Genomic DNA, 12,865 nt, shown 5'->3' with positions numbered 1-12,865 from the left:
TCCTCCTCCTCCCCGGCCACCCTCCTCCTCCTCCTCCCCGGCCCTCCTCCTCATCCTTCTCCTGATCCTCCTCCTCCTCCTCCTCCCCGGCCACCCTCCTCATCCTCCTCCCCGGCCACCCTCCTCATCCTCCTCCCCGGCCACCCTCCTCATCCTCTTCCTGATCCTCCTCCCTCCTCCTCCTCCCGATCCTCCTCCCCGGCCCTCCTCCTCATCCTTCTCCTGATCCTCCTCCTCCTCCCCGGCCACCCTCCTCCTCCTCCTCCTCCTCCTCCCCGGCCACCCTCCTCCTCCTCCTCCTCCCCGGCCCTCCTCCTCATCCTTCTCCTGATCCTCCTCCTCCTCCTCCTCCTCCTCCCCGGCCACCCTCCTCCTCCTCCTCCCCGGCCACCCTCCTCATCCTCCTCCCCGGCCACCCTCCTCATCCTCCTCCCCGGCCACCCTCCTCATCCTCCTCCCCGGCCACCCTCCTCATCCTCCTCCCCGGCCACCCTCCTCATCCTCCTCCCCGGCCACCCTCCTCATCCTCCTCCCCGGCCACCCTCCTCATCCTCCTCCCCGGCCACCCTCCTCATCCTCCTCCCCGGCCACCCTCCTCATCCTCCTCCCCGGCCACCCTCCTCATCCTCCTCCCCGGCCACCCTCCTCATCCTCCTCCCCGGCCACCCTCCTCATCCTCCTCCGCGGCCACCCTCCTCATCCTCCTCCCCGGCCACCCTCCTCATCCTCCTCCTCATCTTCCCCGGCCCTCATCCTCCTCACCCTCCCTGGCCCCCCGCCGCCACCCTGCTCCTCCTCCTCCAACCCGCCGGGCCCTCTTACCTCTGTCTCCGCCGCTCTCTCCGTCCCGAGCTCTGCTGCCGACCCCGCCCTTCACTGCCGGCGCGACCTGATGATGTCATAGCTCCGGCCTAAATATAGATGCAGTAGCTTCACTCTCTCTCGCCCCAATATTCCCTCCGCTTCCTTGTAAAGTCTCCACCTCTCGCGTTTATTTCTTTCAAAAGGCGTAATCGTAATTCTATGGTCGCGTATCGATGACGTAAGACGTCTTGTGATGTCCAACACCGATTACATCAGCGATGAGTCAGAGCGGCCGGGATTTCATTCATAGAAACTGGTTCCCAGGCCTGATGGTGTAGTACTAGGAACCCCCTTCCCCAAGTAGGGGGATTGTAACAAGTATTCACATATGGGTTGAAAGCGATAGGTTGCACTTTACACCATTAATGTTATGATAAAAACAAAAAACTGCGGATGCTGAAAATCCCAAACAAAAACAGAATTACCTGGAAAAACTCAGCAGGTCTGGCAGCATCGGCGGAGAAGAAAAAAGTTGACGTTTCGAGTCCTCATTAATGTTATGGTTTAACTTATACTCTATTCAATAGTTGACTTTAACAAAGAAAGAAACAAAGGAAGTGTCATGATAATATAATTGAGAAAAAGTAGTCATTTTTACGATTGCATTGAAAAATGCACTGTCATTGTTTACAATTATTTAATTGAAAAGATGCATTGTCATTGTTTATTTGATGGTATCGCTACACTTCCTAAGTATTTCCTTGTTTGTAAAGAGCTAATGGTTGTGAAAGCCACTATATTAACAAGTCTTACTCTTAAAAAGAAAGCATGAATAAATTGTTCACACAGCGCCTGTTACAACCTCAGGATGTCCCAAAGTGTATTGCAGCAAGTGTACTTTTTGATGAGTAGTCACTGTTGTAATGTAGGAAATGTGAATGCCAATTTACTTACAGCAAGGTTTAATAAATGACAACATAATCTATTTTAATGAAGAAGGTCAAGGAATAAATATTGGCCAGAGCAGACCAGCAAGAGTTGGCCATACCATAAGAATTTTAATATATAAATTTTATATTGTCAGCCAGTGTCTGATATGTATAAAACTGATCACAATGCTTAAGAGTTTTCAAACGAAAGTACCAAAGGATTCACAAGTGTCCATTTACCTGACATGCAGTCTACACACCACTGAAAAGGCACAGAGATAAAAACAAAAAAACTGCGGATGCTGGAAATCCAAAACAAAAACAGAATGTTTGGAGAGACCAAACGTAAACTGGGCGACCGCTTTGCAGAACACCTGCTGTCTGTCCGCAAGAATGACCCAAAACTCCCTGTCGCTTGCCATTTCAACACTCCACCCTGCTCTCTTGCCCACATGTCTGTCCTTGGCTTGCTGCATTGTTCCAGTGAAGCCCAATGCAAACTGGAGGAACAACACCTCATCTTCCGACTAGGGACTTTACAGCCTTCTGGACTGAATATTGAATTCAACAACTTTAGGTCGTAAGGTCCCTCCCCCATCCCCACCCCCTTTCTGTTTCCCCCTTCCCTTTTTTTTTCCAATAAATTATAAAGATTTTCCTTTTCCCACCTATTTCCATTATATATAAAAAAAACCCACTAGAGCTATACCTTGAGTGCCCTACCATCCATTCTTAATTAGCACATTCGTTTAGATAATATCACCAACTTTAATTTTAACACCTATGTGTTCTATTGTACTATTGTCGTTGACATCTTTTGATGATCTGCTTCTATCACTGCTTGTTTGTCCCTACAACCACACACCCCCACCCCCCCCTCCACCTCTTTGTTTCTCTATCTCTCCGCCCCCCACACACACACCTTAAACCAGCTTATATTTCAACTCTTTCTTGGACTCGAACGCAAGTTCTGTCGAAGGGTCATGAGGACTCGAAACGTCAACTCTTTTCTTCTCCGCCGATGCTGCCAGACCTGCTGAGTTTTTCCAGGTAATTCTGTTTTTGTTTAGTACTGAAAAGGCACATCTCACTGAGCTAAGCTCTGAGAACTTGAGCACAGGCGAGAGATCCCATGGTGCACATAGGAATATGGCTGGAGATTAACTAGCTCATTGTATTGGTAAAATTGTCACAAATTGAGAAAGGACCATCTCACCCATTTAGCACTGGCTTGCAAGATTATAAGGAGCCAAGTCTGAAAGAATCAGAGTTCTCACTGGAAAGATGATAGATAATGAGCCAAAAATTAGAGTTCCTTGGAAGAAATAACTTGTATTTATATTGTGCGTTTCATAACCTTAGTGGAAGTGAATTAGTTCAGTTAGCTAGATGGTTAGGGTGTGATGTAGAATGATGCCAATGGCACAGGCTCGATGCCTGTGCCAGCTGTGGTACTTCATGGAAGACTGCTTCCTCACCTTGCCCCACACTTGCGGAGTGGTGCCCCTCAAGCTGTTATAACAGTTGTCTCTCTTGAATGGCGAGGCATGCCAATGGTACTTTGCGGACTATGACCAATTACCTTACCATGATCTCAGGATGTCCCAAAGTGCTAAGGGACAACAAATATTTTAAATATGTCATCACTGTTGTAATACAGGAAAACATGGCAGCCAATTTGTGTATAGCAAGATTTCACTAACAGCAGTGAGATCACTTTCCAGAACATCTGTTTCAGTGATATTAATTAACCCTGCTCTTTGAATAGTGCTCTGGGTTTTCTTAATGTCCACCTGAAAGGTATTACTGTCTCATTCAAAAGATGGCACCTCCAACATTACAGCAGCACTCATTACTACAAAGGAGTGTCAGCCTGATTACCTCCTCAAGTCTCTAGAGTAGGGCTTTAAACTGAGAAGATGAGAGTATTACCAATACTCAGAGCCAAGGTTGACACACCAGTGACAGGTCTCCCCCTCCAGGTCCCAATAATGAGCCAGAGTGATTGAACAATCGTTAGTAGTTCCCTGGCTGAGGTCAGCCAGGCTGACATCAGGCAATTATAGTAAATAACAAATTGTATTTTTTAATAACACCTTCAATGTAGTAAAATGCCCTAAGGCACTTCACAGGAATGCCATCAAACAAAATTTGACATCAAGCCACATAGAAGCTATCAGGGTAAATGATCAAAAGCTTGGTCAAAAATGTAGGTTTTAAAGAATATCTTCAAGGAAGAGAGAGATAGAGCAGTGGAGAGTTTTGGGGAGGGAATTCCAAAGCTTAGGGCTTTGGTAGCTGAAGGCACGGTGGGACTTATCTACCAGAGATGGCAACAAAGCGGTATACAGTCAGGAGGAACTGGCCCTAGGAGTCCTCAACATTTACCTCAGACCACTTGAAGTCTCACGGCATCAGGTCAAACATGCTTAAGGAGAGCTCCTGCCATTTAACACCTACTGCCCTCCCTCAGCTAGTGAATCAGTAGTCCTCCATGTTGAACACCACTTAGTAGAAGCACTGAAGGTAGCATGAGCATAGAATGTACTTTGGGTAGGGACTTAAATGCCCATCATCAAGAGTGGCTTGGTGGCAGTGATGGAACTGGCCAAATCTTGAAGGATATCTGCCTGACAGGGCCTGCAGCAGGTGGTGAGAGAGTCAACAAGAGGGAAAAGTCTACTTGACGACATTCTCACCAATCTACTTGTCACAGATACATTTGTCTGAGACAGTATTGGTAGGAGTGATGCTTATTGGCACAGTGCTTGCAGAGACAAAGTCCCATCTTAACAGTGAGAATACCCTCCATCATTTTGTTTGGCACTACCTCTATGCTAAATGAGATAGATTCACAACAGATCTAGCTGCTCAAAACTCATGATCAAAATCCATGAGACACTGTGGGACATAAGCAGCAGAGCTGTACTTTACCATAATTTGTAGCCTCATGGCCAGACATATCCCTAACTCCACCATTACTATTAGATCAGATGATCAACCCTGGTTTAATGAGGGGTATAGGAGAACATGCCAGGAGCAGCACTAGCAAACCTAAAAATGATGTGCGAACCTAGTGAATCTAGAAAACAGAACTACATAAACACTAAACAGCAGAAGCAGCATGTTATAGACAGAGTTAAACAACCTCATGGATCAGATCAAAGCTTTGCAGTCCTGCCACATCCAAACATACTGCTGGACAATTGAACAACTAACAGGAGGAGGAAGCTTCATAAATATCCTCATCCTCAGTGATGGCAGAATCCAGCACATTCATGCAAAAGGAAAGGCTAAAACATTTGTAATCATCTTTAGTCAGAACAGTGTCACTGGTTGGAGTCATACCTGACACAAACGAAGCTGGTTGTGGTTTTGGAGGCCCATGGTTTCAGCAGCAGGAGTTCCTCAGGGTAGTGTCCTAGACCCAACCACCTTCTGCTGTTTCATCAATGACCTTCCTCCCATGTGGTTTGCTGAACAGTGTTCAGTTCCATTCATAACTCCGCAGATACTGAAGCAGTCTTTGCTCTCGTGAAGCCAGATCTGGCCAACAGTCAGACTTGGGCTGATAAGTGGCAAGGTCATTGATGAAGCAGCAGAAGGTGGTTGGGTCTTGGACACTACCCTGAGGAACTCCTGCTGCGATATCCGGGTGCTGAAAGAATGGGCCTCCAAAACCACAAACAGCTTTGTTTGTGTTAAGTAGGACTCCAACCAGTGGCACTATTCTGACTAAACATGATTACAAATGTTTCAGCCTTTCCATTTGCATGTTACTTACCACTTATCAGCCCAAGTCTGCAAGTTCCAGGCAATGGGTTTTAAAATTCATTTTATGGGATGTGGACGTTGCTGGCTAGGCCAGCATTTGTTGCTCATTCATAATTGCAGCACCTCCCACAGGTAATAAATGCTGGCCTAGCCCACATCCCGTATGATGAAATTTAAAAATGACCATCTCCCGCCGTTTCATATCACCCCTGATCAACACCCACATCTACAGGGGCTGCAGTTCAATACAGCTCTCTTTTTGATAGGTGGCTGTAAATAGATGTCCGTCTCTGATTGGCTTCAGTGACTAGCGTTCGATCTCTGATTGGTTGCAATGAATAACATTTCCTCGCTAACTGGTTGCAATACTGCTGGTCAGTGATTGGCTGCTGGGGTTTGAGCACATTCTTCTTGTTACTATAATAAAAAGATAAAAGCAAAAAACTGTGGATGCTGGAAATCCAAAACAAAAACAAAAATACCTGGAAAAACTCAGCAGGTCTGACAGCATCTGCGGAGAGGAACACAGTTAATGTTTCAAGTTGGTATGACTCTTCAACAGAACTAAGTAAAAATAGAAGAGAGGTGAAATATAAGCTGGTTTAAGGGGGGAGGGTGGGATACATAGAGCTGGATAGAGGGCCAGTGATAGGTGGAGATAACCAAAAGATGTCACAGACAAAAGGACAAAGAGGTGTTGATGGTGGGGATATTATCTAAGGAATGTGCTAATTAAGGGTAGAAAGCAGGACAAGCAACGTACAGATAGCCCTAGTGGGGGTGGGGTGGGGTGAAGGACTCGAAAAAGGCTAAAAGGTAGAGATAAAACAATGAATGGAAATACATTTAAAAATAATGGAAATAGATGGGAAAACAAAAATCTGTATAAATTATTGGAAGAAAAAGGAGGATCGGAAAGGGGATTGGGATGGAGGAGAGAGTTCATGATCTAAAATTGTTGAACTCAATATTCAGTCCATAAGGCTGTAAAGTGCCTAGTCGGAAGATGAGGTGCTGTTTCTCCAGTTTGCATTGAGCTTCACTGGAACAGTGCAGCAAGCCAAGGACAGATATGTGGGCATGAGAGCAGGGTGGGGTGTTGAAATGGCAAGCGACAGGGAGGTCTGGGTAATGCTTGCAGACAGACTGAAGGCATTCTGCAAAGCGGTCACCCAGTCTGCATTTGGTCTCTCCAATGTAGAGGAAACTGCATTGGGAGCAATGAATGCAGTAGACTAAATTGAGGGAAGTGCAAGTGAAATGCTGCTTCACTTGAAAGGAGTGTTTGAGCCCTTGGACGGTGAGGAGAGGGAAAATAAAGGGACAGGTGTTGCACCTTCTGCAGTTGCATGGGAAGGTTCCGTGGGAGGGGATTGAGGTGTAGGGAATGATGGAGGAGTGGACCAGGGTGTCACGGAGGGAACGATCCCTGCGGAATGCCGCCGGGGTGGGTGGGGGGGCGGGGGGGGTGAAGGGAAGATGTGTTTGGTGGTGGCATCATGCTGGAGTTGGCGGAAATGGCGGAGGATGATCCTTTGAATGCGGAGGCTGGTGGGATGATAAGTGAGGACAAGGGGGACCCTATCATGTTTCTGGGAGGGAGAAGAAGGTGTGAGGGCGGATGCGCGGGAGATGGGCCAGACACGGTTGAGGGCCCTGTCAACCACCGTGGGTGGAAAAGCTCGATTAAGGAAGAAGGAAAACATGTCAGAGGAACTATTTTTGAAAGTGGCATCATCAGAACAGATGCGACGGAGGTGAAGGAACTGAGAGAATGGGATGGAGTCCTTACAGGAAGTGGGGTGTGAGGAGCTGTAGTCGAGGTAGCTGTGGGAGTTGGTAGGCTTGTAATGGATATTGGTGGACAGTCTATCACCAGAAATCGAGACAGAGAGGTCAAGGAAGGGAAGGGAAGTGTCAGAGATGGACCATGTGAAAATGATGGAGGGGTGGAGATTGGAAGCAAAACTAATACATTTTTCCAGGTCCAGATGAGAGCTTAAAGCAGCACCGAAGTAATCATCGATGTATTGGAGAAAGAGTTGTGGGAGGGGGCCAGAGTAGGACTGGAACAAGGAATGTTCCACATACCCCATAAAGAGACAGGCATAACTGGGGCCCATGCGGGTACCCATAGCCACACCTTTTATCTGGAGGAAGTGAGCGGAATTTAAGGAGAAATTGTTCAGTGTGCGAACAAGTTCAGCCAGACGGAGGAGAGTAGTGGTGGATGGGGATTGTTCAGGCCTCTGTTCAAGGAAGAAGCAGAAAAGAAGCTGGAAAAATTTATTAATTTTGCTTCCAATTTCCACCCCACCATCATTTTCACATGGTCCAACTCTGACACTTCCCTTCCCTGACCTCTCTGTCTCAATTTCTGGTGATACATGCATGATGCCACCACCAAACACATCTCCCCTTCATCCCCCCTGGCGGCATTCTGCAGGGATCGTTCCCTCCGGGACACCCTGGTCCACTCCTCCATCACCCCCTACACCTCAGTCCCCTCCCACGGCACCTTCCCATGCAACCGCAGAAGGTGCAACACCTGCCCCTTTACTTCCTCCCTCCTCACCGTCCAAGGGCCCAAACATTTCATTTGCACTTCCGTCAATTTAGTCTCCTGCATTCGTTGCTCCCATTATGGTTTCCTCTACATTGGAGAGACCAAATGCAGACTGGGTGACCGCTTTGCAGAACACCTTCAGTCTGTATGCAAGCATTACCCAGACCTTCCTGTCGCTTGCCATTTCAACACTCCACCCTGCTCTCATGCCCACATATCTGTCCTTGGCTTGCTGCTTTGTTCCAGTGAAGCTCAACGCAAACTGGAGGAACAGCACCCCATCTTCCGACTAGGCACTTTACAGCCTTATGGACTGAATATTGAGTTCAACAATTTTAGATCATGAACTCTCTCCTCCATCCCCACCCCCTTTCCAATTCCCCACCCCTCTTTTTTTCCCAATAATTTATATAGATTTTTCTTTTCCCACCTACTTCCATTATTTTTAAATGTATTTCCATCCATTGTCTTATCTCTACCTTTTAGCCTTTTTTGATTCATTCACCTCACCCCACCCCCACTAAGGCTATCTGTACCTTGCTTGTCCTGTTTTCTACCCTTAATTAGCACATTCCTTAGATAATATCTTAGATATTCCTTAGATAATATCTCCACCTATCACAGGCCCTCTATCCAGCTCTACTTGATCCACCCCCCCACCCCCCCACTTAAACCAGCTTATATTTCACCTCTCTTCTATTTTTACTTAGTTCTGTTGAAGGGTCATTCGGACTCGAAACGTTAACTGTGCTCCTCTGCAGATGCTCCCGGACCTGCTGAGTTTTCCCAGGTATTTGTGTTTTTGTTTTGGATTTCCAGCATTGGCAGTTTTTTGCTTTTATCTCCTTTCTGTTATGAAGGCTGTTGCTGAAAATATAAGTAAGCAGCTTGATGTAGTGTGACAGCAGTTTAGAACACATGGGGTTTGGAAGGCTCGGGTGTGAGCGCTGAGACAAAGCACGTTTTGTTCCAAATTTCAGTTGGGCAGTGTGTCAAAATGTTGAGTTCTAGTTGTTACTTTGCTCCTTGTGACCAAAACTAGATTTGGAGGAAACAATTATTAACAGTATTTCAGCTGGTGAGCTTATACAGGACCTAAGTTAGGGTTTGTTACAACTCTGCATTGTGCTGCTTGTGTTTGTAAAAGTAATGCTTACTAGCTTTGCAATGACAATGAAAGATTTGAACTCTGAATCCCTGAAAGTCTGGCTTCTTGAGCACCCCTCTCTTCCTTTGCCCCATAGCTGTTGTCTACACCATCATCCACCCAAGCCTAAACTAGATGCCCCTTAAATCCTACTTCTTGACCAAGCTTTTGTTCAGCTATCCTAATATTTCGTTGTGTGGCTGGGTGTCAATTTTTTCTCTGATTACGCTTCTATACAGACAATAATTTGCATTTATGTAGCACCTTTTAAAGTAACAAAACATCCCAAGGCATTTTGCAGGAGCATTATCAAACAACATTTGACACTGAGCCACATGAGATAGGAGTTCAGATGACTAAAAACTTGGTCAAAGAGGTACATTCTAAGGAATGTCTTAAAGGTAAAGAGAGAGGCAGGGAGGTTTCAAGGGGAAATTCCAGATCTTGGGGCCTTGGCAGCTGAAGCACGGCCACCAATGGTGGAGTGGTTACAATCATGGATGCTAAGGAGGGCAGATTTGGAGGAACGCAGATATCGCAGTGGGTTGCTGGGGCTCAAGAGGTTACAGAGGTAGGGTGGGTTGAGACCATGAAGGGATTTGAAACTAGATGCTGCTTAAATCCTACAGGGATGCACATTTTAAAAATTGGGGCATCGTTTAATTGGATTGAAGTGTAGGTCAGCGAACACGAGGGCAATGCATGAATGGGACTTGGTGTGAGTTAGGAAGCGGGCAGCAGAGTTCTGGGTGAGCTCAAGGTTACAGAGGGTAGAACATGGGAGGGCAGCCAGGAGGGCTTTGAAAAAGTCAAGATTGGAGGTAACAAAGGCACGGATGAGGGTTTCGGCAGCAGATGAACTAAGGCAGGGCTGGAGTCGGCTGATGTTACCGAGGTGGAAATAGATGGAATGAAGTGCGTTGGGATGCTTTACTACATTAAAGGTGCTATATAAATACAATTTGTTTTAGGACTAAAAAGTACATGGTTTGCATGGCGAGTAGAAATTTACCTTGCATATCAATAGGTGCTCCAACAGATCGAGAAATCTGTAGTCCTCTTAAAATAATGAGTTAGCTGTGCCTCCCATAATCTTGTCCGTGTGGTTACTCAGCTTTTGCACAAGGAAGAAGTGTCAACAAATATGTGATTTGCAGACTCTTTGTTTATTTCTCAATTGCTGGTTCAGGTGGCATTGACAGAGCTTTGGTCAGAGTATACATCCTGATCATTAATTACAGAGTAGCTGTATCTCACTCAACAAGTCTCTGTCTTTCCAAATGGAGTTTTTATGCCCACTTTATTTAGACTATCCTTACAATGGATGAAATAATCTTCTGATATCCACTTTTTACCGCCAGATTCAAATTATATTGTTAGCTGCATCTTGCTGTCTGGCTGAGGAAATCTAGACTCAATATAACAATTTGCATTTATATAGTGGCCTTTAATGTAGTAAAACATCTCAAAGAGCTTCACAGAAGCAATTATAAAACGAATTTGAGACTGAGCCACATAAGGAGATATTAGGACAAGTGCGCAAAAGTTTGGTTGAAGAAGTAGGGTTTAAGGAATGTCTTAAAGGAGGTGGAGAGATTTCAGGATGGAAGCAGAATCCATAAAAAGATTTAAGTAAAGAAAAGTGAATGAATATTTTTTTAAAAATAAGAATTTCAGAGGGGAAAGCGTGTAGCGGAACAGAACTTTGTTGGTAACTATTTTCAGTGAGCTGGCATTGGCATGATGGCCTGAATGGCTTCCTGTGTTGTAGAACTCTATAATTTAGAAAGGACATCTAAAAAATATTTACTGTGGGTTTTTCTTTGGTTCTTGTCCAACTGTTACAACAGCAAAGTGTATCCTGAGCTGGTCTCCAATCTGTAAATGATTATACAGGATTGTTGAAACATTGTTTAGAGTGACGATTAAGCAATTTTGAGGTTGTTGACCGAAGCAAGCTCCAGGCTCCATTTTTCTTGTGCCACCTTTATGCTTAATGCAGCTGAAATCCTGACCGGAAGAAAGATTTTCAATCATGGCAAATGTCATTGGTAAATCCTCAGACAACTGGGAATCCCAAACTGCAATGTTGGTGGAACCCCTTAGCACCAATGATCCAGAGGTAAGTAAAAATGTAAAATTATTTTGTCAATTTTCCTTTAAGAAGTGACTTGTTTCTTAAAACTGTAATGGGCAAAGGCACTGCCCATTGTGGGTACCAAGCAGTACTGACTTGAAGTTTTCAGTTACCAGAACTGAGAGGTTAAAATTAACAGGAAATACTAAACAGGCTAGGCTCTTTTCTTCAGAAAAGAGAAGACTGGGGGCTGGCCTAATAGAGGTCTTCAAAATTATGAAGTGGTTCATTAGGATAAATGTAGAGAGTTTTCAGAGTGGCTCAAAACCTAGGGTCATAAATAGAAGAAAAAAATCACTAATAAATCTAATTAGGAATTCGAGAGAAGCGTCTACCCAGAGAGTGGTTAGAATGCAGAACTTGCTACCACATGGAATGGTTGAAGCAAATAGCATTGATGCATTTAAGGAGAAACTAGATAACTAGAAGGAGGAAGGAATAAAATGGAAATCCTGACAGGGTTATCTGAAGCAGGGTGGGAGAGGCTTGTGTGGAGCATAAATAGTAGCATAGGCCAGTCAGGCCGAATGGCTTGCTTCTGCGCTGTATATTCTATGTAATATAGAGTAGATAGGGCTTTAAACCCACAAGCTGGAGGTGGAGGGGAGTAGGAAAATTCAGATCTGGATAAATTTATAAGTCTTAAGAGAAAAGTCAAGGCCGTAGACCAGAATTTTGATTTGGGCAAAATCAAGCAGATTGTGTCAAAAAGGCATAGATAGTTTAACAATGGCCATAGGGCAATAGCGACAAAGGCTACATTAGGGAAAATAGTAAAAAATAAATTTAAAGGCACAATATCTGAATGTGAGGTGCATTTGTACTAAGATAGATTAATTCATGGCACAAAAAGAGATGAATGCATTTCATCTGTTGGCATTACTGAGGCATAGTTGGAGGGTGACCAAGGTTTAGGAACTAAATATTCGAGGGTGTGTGACTTTGAGAAAAGATAAGCAAAATGGAAAAGGAGGTGGGGTAATAAAGGATCATTTGAAGCTGTAGAAAGAAAGGATCTTAGCCCAGAAAATCAAGGTATAGAATCAGAATGGGTGAAACTAAGAAATAACAAACAGCAAAAAACATTAAAGTAGTTTTTGTGGGCATTCTAAGGATATCCATTGTGCTGGACAGAGTATAAATCTGGAAATTAGAGGAGCATGTAACAAGGGTTATGCAATAATTGTCAGGGACTTCAATTTTCATATAGTCTGAGTAAACTTATTGGAAAAAGTATCTTTAAGCATGAGTTCATGGAATGCCTATGAATCAGTTTTCTAGAATAATATTTCAAGGAACCAACAAGGGAACAGTCTATTTGTAATATTTGTATTGTGTAATAAGACAAAGAGTTAATTAATACTTTTATTAATAGATTATCTAGAGGAGAGAGATCATAATATGACACAATTTCATAAATTGAGAGTAATGTAATAAGTTTGAATCTCTTAAATGTAAACATAACCAATTATAGCAGAATAAGGGGTGAGTTGGTTAAGTTAAATTGG

General features: G+C 44.5%; 2 protein-coding genes across 4 annotated transcripts in view; one reads left to right on the top strand and one right to left on the bottom strand.

Moving 5' to 3' along the window:
• Positions 1 to 983, bottom strand: part of zfand2a (zinc finger, AN1-type domain 2A) — a 40,458-nt gene extending 39,475 nt beyond the window's left edge. Inside the window, exon 1 of one of the 3 annotated variants that reach the window (XM_041207069.1) lies at positions 823 to 983. The gene's annotated coding sequence lies outside the window, so the exon portion shown is untranslated. The remainder of the gene's footprint in view (positions 1 to 822) is intronic. The other 2 variants (XM_041207068.1, XM_041207067.1) reach the window with 2 other exon arrangements.
• Positions 984 to 8,800: 7,817 nt separating this feature from the next.
• Positions 8,801 to 12,865, top strand: part of shmt1 (serine hydroxymethyltransferase 1 (soluble)) — a 29,102-nt gene continuing 25,037 nt past the window's right edge. The window contains exons 1-2 of the mRNA XM_041206074.1: positions 8,801 to 8,863; positions 11,223 to 11,342. Coding sequence (XP_041062008.1) covers positions 11,256 to 11,342 — 87 coding nt within the window. The 5' untranslated portion in view covers positions 8,801 to 8,863; positions 11,223 to 11,255. The remainder of the gene's footprint in view (positions 8,864 to 11,222; positions 11,343 to 12,865) is intronic.

The sequence above is a fragment of the Carcharodon carcharias genome, chromosome 15 (assembly GCF_017639515.1).
Source record: "Carcharodon carcharias isolate sCarCar2 chromosome 15, sCarCar2.pri, whole genome shotgun sequence".
Lineage (NCBI taxonomy): Eukaryota > Metazoa > Chordata > Chondrichthyes > Lamniformes > Lamnidae > Carcharodon > Carcharodon carcharias.
Note: the sequence above shows the minus strand (reverse complement) of the source record. Positions and strands in the feature narration are given on the sequence as shown.